This window comes from Melanotaenia boesemani, chromosome 10 (genome assembly GCF_017639745.1).
Source record: "Melanotaenia boesemani isolate fMelBoe1 chromosome 10, fMelBoe1.pri, whole genome shotgun sequence".
Classification (NCBI taxonomy): Eukaryota; Metazoa; Chordata; class Actinopteri; order Atheriniformes; family Melanotaeniidae; genus Melanotaenia; species Melanotaenia boesemani.
The window spans coordinates 28,670,044-28,690,436 of NC_055691.1; the positions used below are offsets into that span (position 1 = coordinate 28,670,044).

Below are 20,393 nucleotides of genomic sequence, written 5' to 3' on the forward strand. Positions count from 1 at the left end.
AGATGAAGAAACCAATGTTACTGGCTTTGAAATTTGATGCATTTTCAGAATGCATACATTTGCACTGCCAACATCCTTGCAGTGCGCTGCACATTGAATAGAGATTCTAAGTACTGGTGAAATCCCAGGGACACATCTAAAAGAAGAGAATTTCAATAGAGGTGGTAGAGAAGAGTGTGTGTGTGTGTGGATGCTGTAGTTATTATGTGTGGGAGTGCTGCATAGGAGGGTCCTTGCTGCAAGCTTCTTAAAGAATAGTATAAATAATGGGAGACACTGACATTTGTGCTGCTATTGTTTCTGCTCAAAGGCTAATTTTTAAATAATTTCTGCTGTTCAATGGAGAGACAGAATTACAGGAGAGAATGTGGTGCCCATTGGTCATTGTGCATTAGGCTCTTTAAAGGGCTATTAATCTGAGGCAGTGGCTTAAGAGATCGGATATGAAAGTCTGCTGGACAAGCTTTTATCATGACGCAAAGCTGAAATATGCCCTTACATTAGTGCCTCAGTTCAGTCAGATGAAATAGTGTGTCACTATCAGTCTGATAGCATCAGCTCCAGGGAAACTGACATTGAGCAGTTGTTTCACCCCCAACAACAGATGAGAGACTATAATTGCACCAGGCCATGGAATAACACAGATAGTGTATGTTACGAGACCTCCACAGACACAAAGTCCTGCTGTTCTGGTAGGGAACAGGTGCAACGTGGGAGTTGCAGTCAGTCATCAGATCCCAGGGTGGTGCTTGGGCGTGGGGGTGGGGGTGCAGCTGCTACAACCCAACACAATCATTTGCAATTCCATTTAACTGCATGGGTCTTAATTTACAGGCTTGTTGTTTGTCAGTGAGGGAGGATTCTTATGTAAATATCTCACATGTCTCCCCTTCTGCCATTCATTCCCTTCATCTAACCAAATTTACTTTATTTATTTTCAGGGATAATCAGCATAAAAATCTAAATTATTGTATTAATGAAGATTTTGTTTTTTCTTTTTTCAGATTGATGAAATGGCTCAGTATGGATGAGCATGACTAAATGTTAATGTCAACACACAGGCATGGACAAAAAAAGAAGACAGAGAAAAACAGATGTATTCCAGTGGGCTGTATGGGAGACAGACGTTTCTCTGCTCTTGTAAATGTTTGTCTTTGGGGCTTTCTTTATAGGTAACTGTATTTGAGGCTTTGGAAATTACATCAATCACATTTTAACTTTTATTTTCCACCTTAAGGTAAAAAAACAGACATAATATAAAATGATATGATAGTGAGTTCAAAATTTATAATCTACACAAAACTGCTAGTATATACCCTTAGACATCAGACATTAAAATTATCAGAAAAAAGAATGACAGGCAAACAGATAATTCAAAGGAAAGCATGTACCAGAACAAACTTTTAGAGATCTGACGAGTGTAAGAGATGGAAAGAAACATAAATAGAGACCAAAATAAAGTAGGCATGGAGAAAAAAACCTCAATGAATGAAACCTTGTGGAGGAAAATCCATGGTAACAGTGCTAATAACTATCCACATGGAAACAAGCACAAAGAGGGATAACTGAAAATACAAAAAGTGCCAGTTAACCTTGGCTGGAGTCCATGTTAGTGCAGCAGGAGCTGGAGGAAAAGAAGGCAGTGACGGAGGAGAGCAGTGGAGAAGCAGGGGGTGGTCTGTGGAGTGACATGGGAGGCAGTTTTTCTCAGAGGAGGGGAAAGACTTTCCAAATCTCACTGGGAGACATAGCACACTTAATTCCAGCTGCCAAGGAGGGAGAAGGAAAACTCAAGACAAGACCCAAGGAAGATGTAAGCGATTTTCTGCCCTTCTGACTGATAAAGACTCCCTAGATTGCCAGCAGTACTCACAGGCTTTCACTTGGTCACACCATGCTGTGGCAGGTGGCCTCAGATCCTTGGCTGTGGCACAACCATCAAAACTGACTGAGGTTTGGATCCTCCCTGATTTCTTGATCATGAGCAGAGTTAGGAGCTAAAGCTTCACTTTCTTCTCCAGTGCAGAGAGACCGCACGCCAGGCACGAGGCTCCCTACTCCTCCTCTCTTCCACTCTGCTTTTCCTGGGCTGAGGTCCAGAGAACGACTGGCTCTAGTGGACCCAAGAGGAGGAAGACAGACTGAAGACAACACACAGTAGCTCCAACTCTACTTGCATACCTGCTGGGAAACACTGAGGTTTTAGAAATTAGCTGCTCCATTTTCTTTGTGGGCTTCATAGAAACCATTTTTGCTGTTTTATTTTTTTTAATCATATCTGAAACAAGTGGATGCAAGCTGTACACAGACAGACAAACAGACGGACTGACATATGGACAGAGAGCAGTGAGCATTGCGGCGTGAATGTAGCAACTGGACTTCTCCCTGGTTACTAAGACCAAACAAGGATAATAGCCAAAGCACTATCCTTTTCACCAAGGTAGTGGGTGGATGCAGCTTTCAGCAGACTGCTATAGGGGAAGGCAGCGACTGCACTGAGGCTGCAGAGATACATCTATTTGATCCACATTGTGGAAATGCATAGATAATGGACGGTTACCTTCAAGAAGACTCTTGTTGGATACTGAAGACTATCTAATGTTAAGCAGCGCTTGATGGAAGTTAATAGAAAGACCTGTGGATGTTTTTTTTTTTTCCTTTTTAATGGCCTTTGCTGCTCATTCTGAGTGAACCTAATGCTTTTTAACTAGGCAAATATAGAATGTGTGTCACAGCAATGATGGCAGGATGCAAAAGGACTTTAAATCTGTCACAGATGCTGCTATATTTTATTCTGATTGTCATGACTCACACAGCACACAGCATCTACCCAAGGATACGGCTCTCCCACAAAGGTAAGAAATCCCCAATGTGTGTGTTTTCTTTTGTATACCTAAGAAAGAGATAAACAATGTGCAATTATTCTCTTTTGCCATGGGAATTTGCAGAGAAACACAGTACTGTGTATAGTAACTGTAGTTCAAACTGAAACAAGCTATGCCTTAAAGTCATCCCTGCAGAATGAGAAAGAGACAGGTGCAACAGAACATCTTTTCTGATAGGCCTGTGCTCTCAAATATTGCAGTGCTGTTGTTTGTACCCCTCAAATGTCCTATGAATATTAGTTTAGCTTTTTCAGGATTATGATATATTAATCAATAGTAGCTAAAAATACTAGCAAAGAAAAAAATCATTACAGAAACTGCACTGTAAAAAAGTCTGAAATGGAAAATAACGTGGTAATCTTTGTGAGTGTGTAAAGAAGGCTCAGGTTTTTATTGCCATGAAATCATATACCGATGGAGATTTATGTTGTTGCCTGGGAGGAAAAGCTACCGTGCAGAAAGGTGATCTGAGAAGGGTCTCTTCTGTTTCATGAAGTGCTTTATTTTTCTTTCCTTTTTTTATACCCACAGTTGATGGTTGTGGAGCCTGCTTGCACTTTGTTTTGGTACCACAGGCATGGTGGTTGACAATCCACAATGTGGCTTTCTCTCATGTCATAGTGGCGAAGCGATGGAATACTATTTATTTATTTTTTTCTTTTGGCATGGGAATGTGCCTGGGAGAAGAAGGGAGAGAGAAAAGTGTATGCATGCGCCTGTTTACGTGTGTGTGGGAGTGTGTGATATAGATGTGCATGCACTGGTATGTGGACTGATTGCCGCGTATCTCAGACAGTAATGAGGGCTTTATCTTTACAGATAAAACTCTTGAGTAAACATTGTCTCTTTCTCACAGTTTCTTTGATCTCTATAGCAACAGAAGGTGATGATTCCACATAAGCCTGTTAGTCACGGTTGAAAATAGGTGTGGAATTCAGATGGTCAGTAACTTAAACATATGAGCCTGCAGTATATAATGAAAGCTGACATGACCTGTCTATCAGTAGATTTTTTTTTTAAAGAAATATAAAGTATTGATTAGTTTTTGTGTGTTTTTTTTAATTGTAAAATTTGCTAGGGAAAAAAAAAAAAAAAAAAAAAAATATATATATATATATATATATATATATATATGAGGAAGATAAGAAATACAGTAATGCAGACCTTATATATCAACAAAAGTAAGCACATCACTGCTGATTAGGTTAGTCAATAATGCCACATAAGTATCAGGTGTGGTTGTGACTTTCATATTTCACCCGATTTATTAACTGCCTGAGGGCAGAGCTGCTACAGTGACCCACACCCACTTCTCTGTTTCTATCTGCCTCACTCCTCTGATACTTGTTCTGGCTAGCACAGAGCTCTGTTAAAACATTGCAGTTGGAGCCTATCATTATGGAATGATAAACATCTAAGTCCTAATACATGCCTCATGGGCTCCACCAGCGATTTTTGCCCACACCCTTCAGATCACACAAACTCATAGATACATGCAGACAGCCACATGGACAGCATGGTTAGTGTGAATTCTTCACATGCTGCAAGTTTGGATACCATTCAGGGGGATGGAGAGGGATGTGGTTTTAAGTATTCATCTATACGACTAGAAAGCTTTTTCCATAGCATCTGGCAAAGGCAAAGTAGAAAATCTAAAATTTTATCTTTGAATAAAAATAAGACAATATGAATAACAGTTAGTGATCAATACTGAAATATTTTTAACTTGCTTCTGGTCAGACAAGCAGCAACACAGTGGGATCAATGGAAAGCTCAATAAAATACAAGATCAGCTTTCTCATGGTTTATGGGTGTAAGCTCCAGTGGGCACATTTCATGTGTTTCAAAGATGACCTTAGCATACAGTATGGATGTCTGCAAGCTTTGATGTTATCCACACTTTTCACGTGTTGTGAAAGTAACATTATTCATTATTTCTTTTTCATCTACATCCCATGTTCTGTCTAGACTTTTGGAGAAGGGAAGATTATTTCAAATGCATTTAAGGCACTTTCATCCCAGTCATCCTTTCATTTACTTACACCGCCCCCTTTAACTCAAGGCTGTTACCCAAATCACACAAAGTATTGAGTTACAAAAACTGAAGCTTTGCTGTCTTGAGAAATAATTGACCCTAATCTTTGGCTGCACTACATCCAAAGACTTTAAACACATGTCTAAAGATGTTAATACACATCAACTTGGAGGTCTTTCAGCAAATCAAACCCCCCTAAATCCTGAGTTATTATACACAAGAAGTGCCCCTGCAAGGAGCTCAATGCAGAAGAGAAATAAAGATGTAGTGTTTGCGTTTTAATATTTGGGTTTTTTTAACAAAGGTGATGTAAATTTAAATCATACAGACATGATTTAAATTTACATCACTCAGGTTTCTTGCAGCTCATTTTAGATCACAAGCCTGTGGAGGGAAATGAGCTTGTCCTTTAGGACTCCCATCAATTTAGCTGCTAATGAAGCTGTAGCACAGCCAGTGTGTGTCAGAATGTCAGCAGTCTGCAGGTAGGGGGTCAGGCTTAGATTTATTTTGCTGCTTCCACACTTCTGTCATCTTGCTCAGCTAAAACTGCAGGTTTTGATACAGCAGTTTTCATGTAAAACTGATGACCTAAACAAACATACGTCGCTTCTTTTTTTTTTTTTTTTTTTTTGCTGCTTGAGTGAAACTTTTTGAAAAAAGTCCTCCATGTAATGGATACCTGAGCTGTGTATGTGAATGAGTGGCCAGGTTACTTTTGAACAGCCAAACATGTTTTAATTAAATTGAAGGGCTCATTGAAGCAGTTATGAAAAAAAAAAAAAAAAAAAAAACTTCAACATTTTAAAATAATTATATTGCCTATTCCCTCAGTTGTCTGCCAAGGACATTTTTCCTGAAGGTTGCAAGCATTTAGTTATATAAATATTTTCTTTCAGCACATCTACAAAGGTGAATAAAGTTATCCTGTGACATTAAGCGACTCTGGCACGGTTAACACGGTACTGTATACCTTTAACCAGATGAATAAACACATGTGCTTTCTATATTTCAGCCTAACATTTACCTCATGGAACATTTAAACAAAAGCAGCTTAAAGCACTTGAGAGCTGATCCACCAAATTACATTCATATAAGTGGAATAAACTTGCTGGAAGGAGCAGAATAGAGAATAGATGTGTTTTGGTAACTAGAGCTGCATTTCTTGAGAAAATGCTCAACTTTTTTTCTTAGCATTCCTTTTTCTCAGCATTCACCAGAAACTGTGAGATTTAGGGAGAATTGGTGCTCAGACGCATGAAGGTGTAAACACAGGGATTACTCAGGTGGCAATTACTGATGTATGAAACATCCCTTTGAACTATAATTTTAGAGGTTCCCTCTAGACAAGTCAAAGCACTCTCTCTGTATTTAAAAACTTTTAAATGTTGAGACTGTAGATCATTGTCTTCTTAACGCTTGTTGCTTAAGTTGAATAAAGGTGGGGATTTTTTTCTGACTTTTTATATTTAAGGCTAATGTGGCAAGTGAGAAGTCCCATTAACTTTCTTCCGTCTGCATGTGAAGAGGCCTATATTTAACATTTACCACATTTGGATCACGGCCATTACACAGTCATTCTGAAGACCTTAAATCAAACCAGTGGAAAATGAAGGGTATGGTGGTGTTAAGATAAATCACATCTTTTAGTTTGCTAAAGCAAAACAGATAAATTTTTAAACCTCCTCCCTTCCACATTCACCTTTCTCTCCTTCTCATTTTCTCTGTGTACATCTCAGCGTCCTTTCTCCCCCCATTGTGTTATGTGTGTGCTCCCCAGTTCATTAATGAGATGTCCAGAGGGGAAGGCAGCTGGTGAAACTCTAATATCCTTTCTGACCTTTTTTCTGATGAAGGGACCAGGGAGAGGAGATGAGTTAAGTTTGTTACATGGGAAAAGAGGGAGGACAAAGATTGGTTTAGTCTTCAGAGACTGAGCTGCAATATTACTACAAGAGGGGGGAGAAAAATAAGCAGAATGAAGACTGAACACCTCAAAACACAGAAATGCCAAATGCTAGGTGAGTATGTAGAGAAGAGGAAAGAAAACCTTTATTTAGATCAATATTTATTGATATTTCTTTTTTTACATTTACTTTTCCCTCTATTTTTAAAACATTGTCCCAGTTTAGTTGCAGTGTCTTTTAAATAACTTTCCGTTTTAAGGCATTTTTTAAAAAACATATAAATATATATATATAAAACATAAATCATCCAGTTATTATAGAGAAGCAGACTTCGCCTCTTCTCTGTCATCATCCTTGGGCAATTCACATGGCTTTCATTTTGCTGTGTGACATCATTACCCCATACAAGGGGAAAATGGGAACACAAGGCCATGTACCAGTAATGGCCCATCATCCCCATTTCAACAGCTCCACCTCCGTGATCTTCTCAGTGTCACTCAGGCCTTAACGACATAAAGAGAGGACTCCTTCCTCATGTGTGTACCCTTTTACACTTGATCACTCCAGTAAATCTCTGTACTTTGCAGAAGTCCCTACATTCGGAGAGTAAACATATACATAAGCAGATTTAGCTGGACACGAACCTGTTTAATTTCTTGCATCAAATGTCTGCAGAATAACTCATGATTATCCTTCATATGTTCATTCAATTGTCTTGAACTGTTTGTAAAAAGTACCTGCAAAACCAGCACACAAAGACAGACTCCCATTATTCTCCCCAGTGCAGTAAAACAGTTTCCAAACATGGAAAAAGAGGAGATTACAAAGTTTATTTTCATTTCATTTTACCAAATCTTCTCCTGCATCTCTCAGTGCTCCTCAGACAGCTGATGATAGTGTCTGTCTTGAAGGAGTCCTTTTGTTCTCTGTGATTTCCTTTTGAAGCAGGATCACAGCAGGATGTCTCCCTGGACCAGTTGCTGATGGAGAATTGCCCTCCTCCTCAGCTGAGGATCCCTCACTGGCTGCAGATGGTGAGAGTGAAAGGAAAGAGACGCAGGAATGAGGATATTTGGAAATCCCCTCTTTCTCTTATTCAGCCTGATCACTGGCTGCCACACATAATGACAGAGTAGAAGACTTTAAAACACTGCTCTGAAGCATCCGCCAGAGTTTCTGTGTAATCATGAGATACACCTATTGTATTGTAGTTATTTCAATTACCCTTAATTATTATAATCAAAACATTTTTTTTATAAAAGTGACTGGTTTTGCATTTGTTTATTATTTGTGAGGAGAGTGAATTTTTTCTCTTTCTTGTTTTCTTATACCTTCTTTTTCGGTTGCAGAATAGTCCTGTGAGTATTTCACAGTGTGCAAATGCCCATTTAAATCAGCTGCCACTCAACTTTATTGACAAAGACAAGCAGATGGAAAAACAGATTTGACTCAAGTGCGGTTTACTCCTTCACTTTAAATAGTCATCTAAGTCCATCTTTTGGATACATGGTAACAGATTTGACTCCACATGAAGGAGCTGATTGTTTTGGAGCCAACATCAGGGGGACTGTCCTGGGTACAAATTTAAACCAATTCAGAGAACCTGCAGAAAAAAGACATCTGTGTGTGAGAGAGACAGAATAGCTCCGTGTGTGTGTGTGTGGTGTTCATAATTACAGGAAGCATGTCTGAGCCCTGGCAGAACATGCCACATCCCCTCAGTCTCTGCCACCTAACCACCCAAGACCTAATGCAGTTCAAACAAACAACCGCTTGTCTCCAACATGGAAATCTTATTAGCAACCAAGTAAACACAGTCTCCCACTCCTCTGTGGATACCTAATCCTATTTTAAACAAATAAAACTCTCAGCATAGTCAAGTGTGGCTGCTTTGAGTGATCTACAAAAATAGTAAAAACACTTTTCTTCTTCTATCTTGGAGATCACATATCTATAAAAATATACAGATGCTAGAAAAAACAAATCATACAATTACCCCCTGCTACTTTAACATGTCGAGACACCAACCTCCACAGTTTCTGAGATGGCTGAATGGTAAGTCTGGTCATGAAGCCACGTGTGAATAAATTATGGTTCTTCTCTTCATTTAAAAGGATTTTGTCAAATATTCCACAGATGTCATACCATGTGCCTAAAAATTAGAAAAATGGAGCCCACAATACAAAACATGGCCTGTGTGCTTAATTCTCCCTCAGGTTAAAGAGGCACTTCTAACACACACCAGATCCCCCTTTTTTCTTTTACAAGGGCACTGAGTCCAACCCCATCATGTGTTAATGAAAGGTTTTTAGGCCAGCGCAGCCCAGAGGAAGGGCACACCTCTGGCAGTTTAAGACTTAGTTTAAATCCTTCTTCCAAAACTGCTCAAGAAGCTTACAATGAGGAGGTATGAGAGGAGGTCAAATTCAGTCAGGAAGATACAGCAAGGAGTGGTTGCATACTTGTGATGTGTGCATCCAACTTTTCTTCTTGAGCTGTGGTTATTCTGATGAGTGTGCACGCTGATATTTAATGACATTTCAGGAATGGTCATATGCTTTCCTTTTAAAGGGGCAGCTGATCTAAACAGCTGAAATAGAGACTGGTTCAGTTTCCTGTCTGATAAAACTACTTCCTCTGTTAAAAAGACCAAAGACCACAGGATGAGAGACTATGCAAATCAAAAATAAAATGTTTTACAGATCCTTTACTGTGGCAGAGTGATTGAGCTGTGGACAAGGGTCAGTAATCATCCTTTTGGAAATGTGTTGATGCTTTTAAAGGTTACTTTATGCTCAATGTGTTTGGATCTTTAGTGATAAGCACGGTTAAATTCAGCCATAGGAGGTAAAGGTGTACCATACAAAGGGAAAGATTAGATAGAAATATGTTGTAGTATGACGTTCTCTTGGGGTTGCTATGATCAAAAACACATGTTGCCCCGTGCCCTGAGCTCATGGAGCAGTTGGGACTCTTACAGGTTTGCAGAAGTACTTAGAAACCTCTCGAGGGCGGTGTTTGACCTCTATTTATTAATCTACTGTCAGCCTTTCTATTTATCTTTCTATTGTCTGACTACATATTGTTGGTCTACTTGTATCTCTGTGTCACTTTCTGTGCAGAACTTTGGCAAATGAACAGGACCTGGGTGTTTCAGGGACATGGTGCGCCTCTTCAACCTCAGACGATGCTCCTGGATGAGAGCCACCAAAGGCTTTATGTCGGTGCCAAGAATGCTCTGTTCTCCCTTAGCCTGGACAGGGTTAACATAAACCACAGAAAGGTAGGCCTGGCTTCATCCCTTCCTGTCTGTCAGGATGTTAGCCTTTTGAACTCTTAGACGAAAACTGTGTGTATGTGTGTGTTTGTAGCACTGTTTTACTTTCTTTTTAGCATGAAATAATATTTTTAATAAGATACTGAAACTGGGAGCACAATAAACCTGTGTGATTATTAAAGCAATGTAGCAAGTAACATGGCATCCCTAGCACAGAAACATGGAGAAAATACTCATTAAGGAAAATGGAATTAAGTGTTTCACATTACACTTTGTATCCACAACAATGGCAGTGAAAAAAAAATGGTGCAACTGTGATATCTTTCAGATCAATTGGACCAATACTGAACATCAGATAGAGGAGTGCATGATGAAGGGGAGGGAAAAGGTAAGCATTGAACATGATAATATTATTGAACATATGGCTGCATGTGATCTCAGTTGGGATTTAGTAGAACAGTTGGGGCTGACAATCAAGGTGAGTAAGCAGAAAAAACGATAAGTATACATGTATATTAACCTAGCATCCATATTGTATAGTTTATTATATGGGTGGATAGATCTGTCAAAAAAAGAGATACTGCCAGTATCTATGAATGGATTTACATATATCTCTGTGCTCATTAACCTTTCTTTAACCTCAGCTATTGATGTTATTGATGAAACAATGAACTCTGAGGCTGCAGTTGTTTCACAGGACACATAACTCACCAACCCTGTTTTTTTACACCCAGTCTGAGCTGTTTATTTCTCCCAACAGCCTGAGTGTGCAAACTACATCAAAGTGCTCCAGAAGTACAACCAAACCCATTTGCTGGTTTGCGGAACAGGAGCCTTCAACCCCATCTGTGTCCTGATCAAAGTGGGACATGCAGGGCAGGTGGGTCCCAAGGCTAGAATACTTTTGTCAGACAATCATATATTTAAAGAGGCATTTCAGCTGCAACATTTTGGTTTGTTGAGCTAATCTGGATGGATGTTACTAATTATGCCATTCTTGTCATTTTTAAAAGGCTGTTTTTCATTTACTTTTATCATTTCTACTGTCAAATAATCCAAAGACAATTTAAAGGTGTCTTTCTCTACAGTTATTTAATCATTTAACATTGAATTCTACTACTACACATCTCCTAGTAGATGGACTTGTATAGCGAGAACCTTCTTCACACTGTTTTCATAATGTTTTAGTCCCGGGCTCCTGGAACAGTCAGTACATGGCAAAACTCTGAGCTGTTAAACTCTGCACATGCTCTTGAAGATGGATTCATGTGCCTGGCAACAAAGGTTGATGTGGGGTGTAGATGGAAAAGCCACTGAGAAAGGGATAGTGGAATTTTATTTTATTCTGAGAGAGAAAACTATCTGGCACAGGCTTCTCATTTCTGTTATAAAAAGATGGCACCCCAAGTGTCCAGGTAAACAGGGAGAGCAGACCAGGTGCTGCTCGGTGTAGGAGGGAGTAGGTTTGCAGTCAGGGAAGACTAATGTGTCAGCTGCTTATGAGGAAAACTTGGTTGTCTTTCAAGCATGATGGTGTGCAAGCAAAACTGCCTGCATGCATCAGTGTGAGCATGTTTAGACACAGTATGACACATATCTCCCAGATGTCAAACATAGGACAGTCTAAGTGTGCACATATGTGTGTGTCAGTGTGTGTGTCTAGGTTGTATTTAGAGAGAGGAGGGGAAGGTTCCCATCCTGCATTCCAGCACTGGTCCAGCAGGTCAGCCAGGCCAGGGGCAGCTTCTAGATAGGAACCAAACTCAGCCATCACTCATCACTGGAATGCTTGTAGCTGAACTGAACTGCATCAGATATGGCTGATTTATCAAAGTATAGAAAACATCTCAACAAAACATCCTCACACCAGTCTTATATGTTAGACAGAGTTACCATGAAGTCTAAGCTCAATGATATTTAATTTGTGATATATTTTGATGAAAGATGTTTTTTTCTCCTTTTGATCACCAGCAACAGGTTAATAAATCATGTATTAATGCAACAATGCATTTTTTTAATAAAAAGTATCTAGTACGTTAGTGCTTATAAACCAATATTGTCTAAAACTTTGGCTTTTTTTCCCATTTAATTTGAATTGATTGCTTCCTATGATGGACGAGTTCAAGGCAGAGGCAAATTTTTACTGCAGTACAGCATGTAGGGTTCTATGTTCACTCATAAATCAATACAATGCATGACATGACTCTTCTGAAATGCCAGAAGCTGTGAAAGACTACCCAAAACACATAAAATGTGGTTCTACTGGGAGTTCAGATCTTTGTGTGTGGGTGTGTTTCACCTAACTGCTGTGCAGGGCAGCAACATCAGAAGAGTGGGAGTATGATTCCACTACGATAAAAGAGCAGACCAAAGTTGGTTACACACATCAAGACAGTAGTCCTTCATTTGGTCATCCATCACTCCTTGTCTAATCCATCTTCATTCCTTAAGTTCATCTATCACCTTCCCACCTTTCTCTCTTGTATTTCTTTTCTTCCACTCTATCTACACATCACCGTTTGGGATTAGTCTCTTTTTAGGTTTAGCTGTTTAGTATGTAGCTGTCACATTTATGTTCTTATAAATTCATGTCTATATAACTATGATTTGTGTGTTGTCCTCAGGACCCCCTGTTTACTCTTGAGGAGGATAGTGTTATGAGTGGCAGAGGACGTTGTCCATATGACCCCAACAGTCCCTGCACTTCAACACTCTCCAGTAAGACACAGCCAAATCCATAACCTATAACTTCACCATCAGCTGAGCTAAAAGCACACAGTTGTGAGACAACTATGTATGTTTTCATTTCAGTTGGATGTCAACTTAAGAGGTTTGAGCATTCTTTTCACCTCTTAACAGTCAACAGTGCCACCTTGTGGTCTTTCTTCATGTCAGTTGGTTGGTTGCTATTTGGTTTTCCACTGTTATGCACTGTTGTCAATTTGTCTGTGTGTTTATTAGGAGGAGAGCTCTACATTGGCCTCTACACTGATTACTGGGAGAATGACGGTGCTTTATGTCGACTGAACAACCACACCTACACACGCACTGAAAGAAATGACAGACAACAGCTCAATGGTTTGTTTACATCACTGGAAAATAATCACATTTTCACACGAGTGCAGTTAAATATAAACATATTATTTTAAATAAATTGGCTGGTTGTTAAAAGCTCAGTAATATGTAGCAGTGGCCACACAGGTTATGCGCTGTAAGCCTCTTCAATTATATCAACATAGATTAGCCTCATTTGATCATTTATAGGTTTAATATTGTTTTGTTATGTTTTTAATTTTATTTAAAACCAATAGTTCTATTTTTTCTTCTTTTGTCCAGGTACCCAAATTACAACTTATCTTTAATGTTTTGAATTAATGCCTCATGTAATATTTTTCCATCAGAGCCAAAGTTTGTGAGTTCAGCAGCTATTCCTGACAACGATGACAGCGATGATGATAAAGTTTACTTCTTCTTCACTGAGAGAGAGATGGATGCTGAGGGAGTGAACAGGGCCGTATACAGTCGTGTCGGACGAGTCTGCGCAGTGAGAAACGCTTGTGCTGCAGAAATCTTTATAAACAGAATTCAACCAATACTGACAGAACAGTCACAATGGCATCTGATTCACTTCTCAGAATGACCAAGGGGGACAGAGAATGCTGGTGAATAGATGGAGCTCCTTCCTGAAAACTCGCCTCATCTGCTCTGTAGCTGGACCAAATGGCATTGATACTCATTTTGATGAGCTTGGTAAGAGGATTTCATCTGATGATTGGGTTTTCAAAGATCTGGTTAGAAACAATTGTTAAGTAGTCAATGATTTCAAACCTTAAAAAAAAAAAAAAAAAAAGATAAAATTGCAGGTTTTTCTTTGTGTTTCAGAGGATGTGTTTGTGCTTAGCAACAAGGATGAGAAAAACCCAGAAATATTTGGTCTCTTTAGCACAACAAGGTCAGTGGAGGATAGCATCTTTTTAATTATGAAATTTTCTGCTCCATCAAATCACTAATAAAACCCCCCTCTGCAGCGCTGTGTTTAAAGGCTATGCAGTTTGTGTCTATCAAATGGATGACATCAGAGCAGCCTTTAACGGTCCATTTGCCTACCGTGAGAGACCTGAGCATCACTGGACACCTTATGAGGACAGAATCCCCTACCCTCGACCTGGATCAGTGAGCCTTTAATTCTAAATAAATAATGTTTATGGGATTTAATTACACGATTGCCTAACATTATTCATTCGTAGCACTCTCCATTTCACCCGGTTTGTGTCCACAGCAGATGTCCTCTGAAAGGGGCAGTGTTGAAAGAATGTAGGGCAGCTTTGCTGAATGTCAGCACTGTTGTAACTACCTCAGCAGGTCACACAGGGACCGTCTGAGCCTGACTAATGAATGTCAGCTTGTTTCTACACTGTCCAATGCTGATGTAATTAGTAGTTCTCCTCTGTTTTATTAAAATTCTACCTCTTAACTCTCTTTATTTCTGTCTTATCATCTCTTCTTATCAGTGTGCCAGTAAGGTAAATGGTGGAGGCTTCTCCAGCTCTAAGGAGTTCCCTGATGAAGTACTACGGTTTGTGCGGTCTCATCCTGTGATGTATCGTCCAATCCGCCCACAGCATCAAAGACCTGTTCTGCTGCAGACAGAACCAGGCAAAAGAAAGCTGACCCAGATTGCAGTAGACAGAGTACAAGCCCAGGATGGACACTATCATGTTCTCTACATTGGCACTGGTAAACACACTGTATTATGCAGAATACATTATTACTCTCAAGACAAGATACAGTTATCATGCACAATCCCCTTTGACGTGATCATTTATTAGCATTAAAGCATGTATCTGAGAATATATTGGTGAAGCAGCTGAATGAGTGTGAGTGGTTGTTTGTCTCTCTGTGTTGGCTCTGTGATGGACTGACATCCTGTACAGGATGTGCCCTACCTCTTGCCTCATCAGCTCCCCTCCGACCCTGCATTGGAATAAACTGGTATAGAAAATGGAATGGATGGATGGATGGATGGTAAAGCAGCTGCATATACTGTCTAAACTAGTACCAAAAAGCTTGTATTTTGTAAATTAAACACTTTAAAACTATTAATTGTTACATTTTTGAGCAAACAATAATTTCACATCAACATTGTTTTCAATCAGATGACTCTGTGGTTTTGAAAGTTATCACCATTTTCAACAAAGACACAGACACTATGGAGGAAGTCTTGCTGGAAGAGCTCCAAGTATTTAAGGTACTATACATTTTGCTACAAAACTTGAAGGTAAATATGTTGTATGCTGGAACTGGCTCCTACAACAACTTAGCTTGTTGATCTAGATATGATTCTTGCTTTATGTTCAAGAATAGTAGGGATCAAATGCTGGGTGAGCTCTGTAATTTAAGACATTTCATGGTCTTGGATTAATCTTGGAAGTGTTTGAGTTAAAAACCTCAGAGGCAGCTGCAGTGTGGGAAATAAAGTAGGTTGTCCATTAATCAGAAAGCTGGTTCGATCACCAGCTGACAAGTCTTATATCAACAAGTGCCTTTGGGGAAGATACCAATAGATGTGTGTGATAGAAAAACTAACGTGTGAATGTAGCTTGTAATGTAAAAAGTTAATTAGGCAAGAAAAGTGATACATAAATCCGATATATGTACTATGCAACTAAACCCTGCATTTTATTGCACATGTATTGTCCACAACTGCAGCAGTTACACCTCTAAAAAGAATTCTTCAAAAACAGAAAAAGCTCATTTGCATCCTTTCCATCATCTGATCGGCAAAATTATAAAAAGCAGGAAGCCTGTTAAAAGATACTCAAATTGATTGGAACTGACCAGATCTACTAGGATAAGTTGCATAATAAACTAGCCTGCAAACCGTGGTTGCTAATATATTAATTATCCATGATTTGAGATGGATGAAATCATAAGATGGCCTCCAGTGATGAAAGATTTAAAAATATGTCAGCTTTTTATTCTTACACCAAATAATGAACTAGCCCTAAGCCATAATTTACTGACAGTGATGTGCTTCTTATTTTCAGGTACCAGCGCCTATTAGAGAGATTATAATATCCCCCAAAAGGGTAAGAAAATCATTATGTGGAGTATTTACTTTTTAGCTATTACTGCAATTTGTTGTTTAGCCACAAGATGACAACATTGTGGCATTTTCTATTGCTAGGTACTGACATAATTTACATGCACTGTAGCCTATTTATGGTTAAGTGGCCCATTTGGTAATAGAAAAAAAAAGATCAGACATTCAAATCTGCTTCCAATGTTTTTTGACACAAATAATATGCATTTTGACTCCACAGCAACAACTGTATGTGGGGTCAGAAGTGGGTGTCGCCCAGGTGAGATTGCACCAATGTGACCTCTATGGATCAGAATGTGCTGATTGTTGCCTGGCTAGAGACCCATACTGTGCCTGGGATGGTCTCACCTGCTCCAGATACTACCCTGCTGGAGTGTACACCAAAAGGTAACAGCGTGCACACTTTTCCTGCAGATCTTTGCAGGTGATGGCAGCTGTTCACACCTCTAGATCTCCTTGCTCCTTGCTAGAAGTCACAATGCTCAGATGCTGGTTTACCAAGTCATTATCGCAGGCTCTGAGAAGCATGAAAGTCAGGTGTTATGTAAGGCTTATCAGTATGCACTTGATCACCTCTTCCTCTATCTTTCCTTCCATCTTTCTCCCTCTTTTAGTTTCTCCTTCTCTTTCCTCTCACCCATATCTCAGTCTTTCATCACATGCTCAGAATGATTCCTTCTTTGTATCCCTCCCTGCATTTGCAGTAGACGGTTCAGACGGCAGGATGTTCGCCATGGCAACGCTGTACAGCTGTGCAATGGGCTGCAGATTGATGGTTAGTGCTTTAAAAGACTGTGGAATATGCATTTGTATGGTGCATGAGTGTATCTATCGAAATTTATCTTAAAAAAGAGAAAAGAATACTCTTTATAAAAGCTACTCATGATTTAAAATAATAAAAGAAATCTTCATTTGTCACTTTAGTTGGAGGTTTTCATGATATCTTGGTGCTTGTAATGTGCAGAAAAATAATCAGCTGTAAAGTCACCATCCAATGAAAGGTCACTGTTGCTTATAGTAACCATTTTTGTCTCTCTGTGTCTTTTTTGTGTAGATGAACAATGGCAGCGAGCTGAGGAGAGGCTAATATACAGTGTGGAGAACAACAGCACATTACTGGAATGTGTTCCTCGATCACTTCAAGCCAAAGTCCTCTGGTTCTTACAGAGAGGAGGGGAAAAACATGAGGTGAGTTTGAAGCACATTCATCTTTTTCCTGTTATCTACATGATGTTCTACACTTTGAAAACAATGCAAGTTCCATTTGATTCTACTGTTCATGCAGATCTTTGCAGTTACAGCTTAAATTTTTACTACGGTCTTCATGCAATTACTGACTCATATCTGCAGCATATACACCAATGCCTGGGCATCTGGAAACAGATGTCATTGAAATGTAATATATATGCATTTAATTCTAGAAATACATCCATATGGCCGAATAAGTTAAAATGTTTATACATTCAAATACATTAACATGCAGAGTATGTCGCATATAAAGAGAACCTAGAGTACAGTACAATATCATTCTTTGGTTCCTTAATGTGCTATAGGGTTCATAATTAAAATTCTTCTTGTGAAGAGAACTGACAGTTGCAAATGCTTGAATATGTTGACTTAGATAATTACTACACAAGTAGCTTGAAAAGAGAAAATAATTCCCCTTTCCCCTCTCATATAGGTTCGAGGTGATGAGCGAGTCATCATGACCTCCCATGGCCTGCTGTTCTTACATGTGAGAAGCTCAGATGCTGGTGTGTATGTGTGTCAGACTGTGGAACATGGATATGTGCACACATTACTAAGAATCAGTCTACATGTGCTCAAAGGGGAGAGGGTGGAGTCAGCAATCCACATGGCTAATGACGGGGATGGAGAGAAAGCTGAAGCTCCTTGCCACTCAGTTATGGGCTCTCCACTGGGCACCAGCATCAGCCCCAGATCTCTGTTGCCACCCTCAGTGCCAGTCCCCAACTCCAGATTGTGGTATAAGGAGTTCCTTCAGCTGATTGGTTATGGTGATGCTCAGAAGATAGAAGAGTACTGTGAGAGAGTGTGGTGCTCTGATAAGAAACGTAAAAAGACCAAACGGAAGTGGGTTTCTTTTGGTGGTGAGAAGAGAGGAAAAAGGAAGGGAGAGGAGAACTCCCACAGGGCTCCCAGGCATACCTTTGACACCTGAGGAGCACAGACTCACTGCACACACACACATATACACACACACTCACACATTCAATCACGGTGTCTAAAGGTCAGACTCACTCACTGTTTGCACCATGTAAAAGGTTTTTGCTTTGCTTTAAAAGTGCAGTTACAGAAAAGCAACAGGAGCAGACTTTCCTGGCAATTGTAGCAACATTTATTGCTTCTGCTTACTTCAAAAACCATTTCTTGCCTTTTGTGTGCTGTGTAAACTTATTATTTGGTGCAGGTCCTGGGTGAACCCCAAACACATCAACATTAATATGAAGCCAAGACCTAGGCTGGAAAGATGGACAAGTTCAGTAATGTTGCCTCTAATCATAGAGACACATGATTATACAACAGCTCCTTTGGACTTACCCAGCTAAATCCTGCTGTCCATCAAAATGCACAGACTGTTTCACCAAATCCCTGCTCAACCTCATTGTGTATATTATGAGAGAAAATATCAATATTAAAACAGATTGCCTTTTAGTCTTTTTTTTCTGACAGTATGATAACTTATTTTCTCTGTATTTTCTTTGAATTCTTTAACTGTTATAATTTCAAAAACTGGAATATATAGTGTTATCCTTTTTGTACAGTGAAAGTCCTTTGAGCTTTGTGATACTTTATATTGAAATTTTTTGAAGTCGCAGTCATGGCTGTAGGGTGTGTGGTTACAGTGGCCACAATAATGAATGCCACAGAACTATTATTATGGATATTTAAGGCATGTTTCATGTATTACTATGCCGTAAACGACCATTGTTACTATCTAAGCACTTGTAAACCTATTACAATAGGCAAAAAATCTGGCCCTGTTAGTGGATGTTATTTGTATCTTATTTATCTATATTTACTACAATTACAGCTACAAGTTTCATCAAATGTGTTAATGCAAATGTGTCAATTGTATGTTTTATTAATCTTGGATTTCTTTCACGTTTGTATATTATACTGTGTATTCAAAGTATATTGCTTCTTGTTTGGCTTTCCTCTGTTTTCTTCTCTTCCTCTTGTTCCCTCTTGTCCTCCCTCTATCACCTCTTATTCCCATGGCACTCCTCCGGCCCTCTTTTTGTCGTCATTGATGTTGCAGATGGGATTCATGCATATCAACAAAAACAACAATGTACAACACCTCATTTTCCTCCAACAAAAGAGACAAATAAATGTTGTGTGACGATCCAAGTACCTCATTTGCAAAACTGAGTTTCATGAATATTTATCTATTCTGAGATGACAGAAACAACCTGTTATTAAAATGAAAAGCACTGCAGTAGCTGAGGAAGCTGCCATACTCTGGGGCATTTTGTCCTTTTTCTGTCTTAATTTTATCACCTGATTGTATTAATGCTGGCTATATGATATTCATGATATGCTAAATACAGGCACTTTAACTATTTCAAGACTTTAAAATCAATTTAATCCCTAAATGTTCTTCAGTTATGACTTCAAACGATCAGATTTTGTCTGCTATAACCTTTATAAATGCCTGCCATTAAAAAATGTGTTCTGTCCTCTGTTGTTTAGCCAAAGCAATGATGAAATGTATTCTAATTAATACATCCTCCCAAACACACACATGTACTACAACCACTCTGGGAATTTGTTAAAAGAAATTTTTATCTTTAAAGAAACTATTTCATTATCATTATTAACTTGTGAAAATGTCCTACTTTACATTTGCATCTGTTCATAAACCAGCCTTTACTGGTCTGTAGAGTTTGGGAGATACGTTTCTTAAGGACTGAGCCTTCCTAGTAAACTACACCATAAATCCCGACCCATCTCCAGAGTAAATGTTTTAAAATATGAAAAATAATAGCTCACTGTTTCTCATGTTGTTTGTTAAAAATGTAAAAAAGGAAAGACAGCTGTAGATCAAGGTTGGCAGTGGATTAACTCTCCAATGCCAAATAAACCACAACACTTTTTTAATTAATTTGGTCAGGTTTAGAAGTTTTCTTGTTTAGACTGTGACACCAAAATGACTAACTTA

The 20,393-nt window shown here is 39.1% G+C and overlaps 1 protein-coding gene across 2 annotated transcripts; it reads left to right on the forward strand.

The window, feature by feature from the left end:
* Positions 1–1,739: 1,739 nt before the first annotated feature.
* On the forward strand, positions 1,740–19,657 carry sema3e (sema domain, immunoglobulin domain (Ig), short basic domain, secreted, (semaphorin) 3E). 2 transcript variants are annotated; one of them, XM_041996771.1, is made up of 17 exons: positions 1,740–2,855; positions 9,950–10,110; positions 10,433–10,492; positions 10,865–10,984; positions 12,729–12,822; positions 13,066–13,182; positions 13,506–13,648; positions 13,740–13,854; positions 13,987–14,056; positions 14,133–14,277; positions 14,616–14,841; positions 15,261–15,352; positions 16,152–16,193; positions 16,428–16,594; positions 16,915–16,982; positions 17,262–17,395; positions 17,889–19,657. In XM_041996771.1, exons 1-17 carry the CDS (start codon positions 2,723–2,725, stop codon positions 18,387–18,389), a joined length of 2,388 nt encoding a protein of 795 aa, XP_041852705.1. In that variant the 5' UTR covers positions 1,740–2,722; the 3' UTR covers positions 18,390–19,657. The 2 variants fall into 2 exon arrangements, with proteins under 2 accessions (XP_041852705.1, XP_041852704.1); XM_041996770.1 differs by having other exon boundaries at positions 1,741–2,855; positions 16,912–16,982.
* The last annotated feature ends 736 nt before the right edge of the window (positions 19,658–20,393 follow it).

Bases quoted from the DNA above. Each gene is read 5' to 3' on its own strand.
- sema3e (XM_041996770.1), top strand. From the start codon at position 2,723: ATGTGTGTCACAGCAATGATGGCAGGATGCAAAAGGACTTTAAATCTG. The intron at 10,111-10,432 runs GTAGGCCTGGCT...GATATCTTTCAG, and splicing joins TTAACATAAACCACAGAAAG to ATCAATTGGACCAATACTGA. The intron at 16,595-16,911 runs GTAACAGCGTGC...CTGCATTTGCAG, and splicing joins GCTGGAGTGTACACCAAAAG to TAGACGGTTCAGACGGCAGG.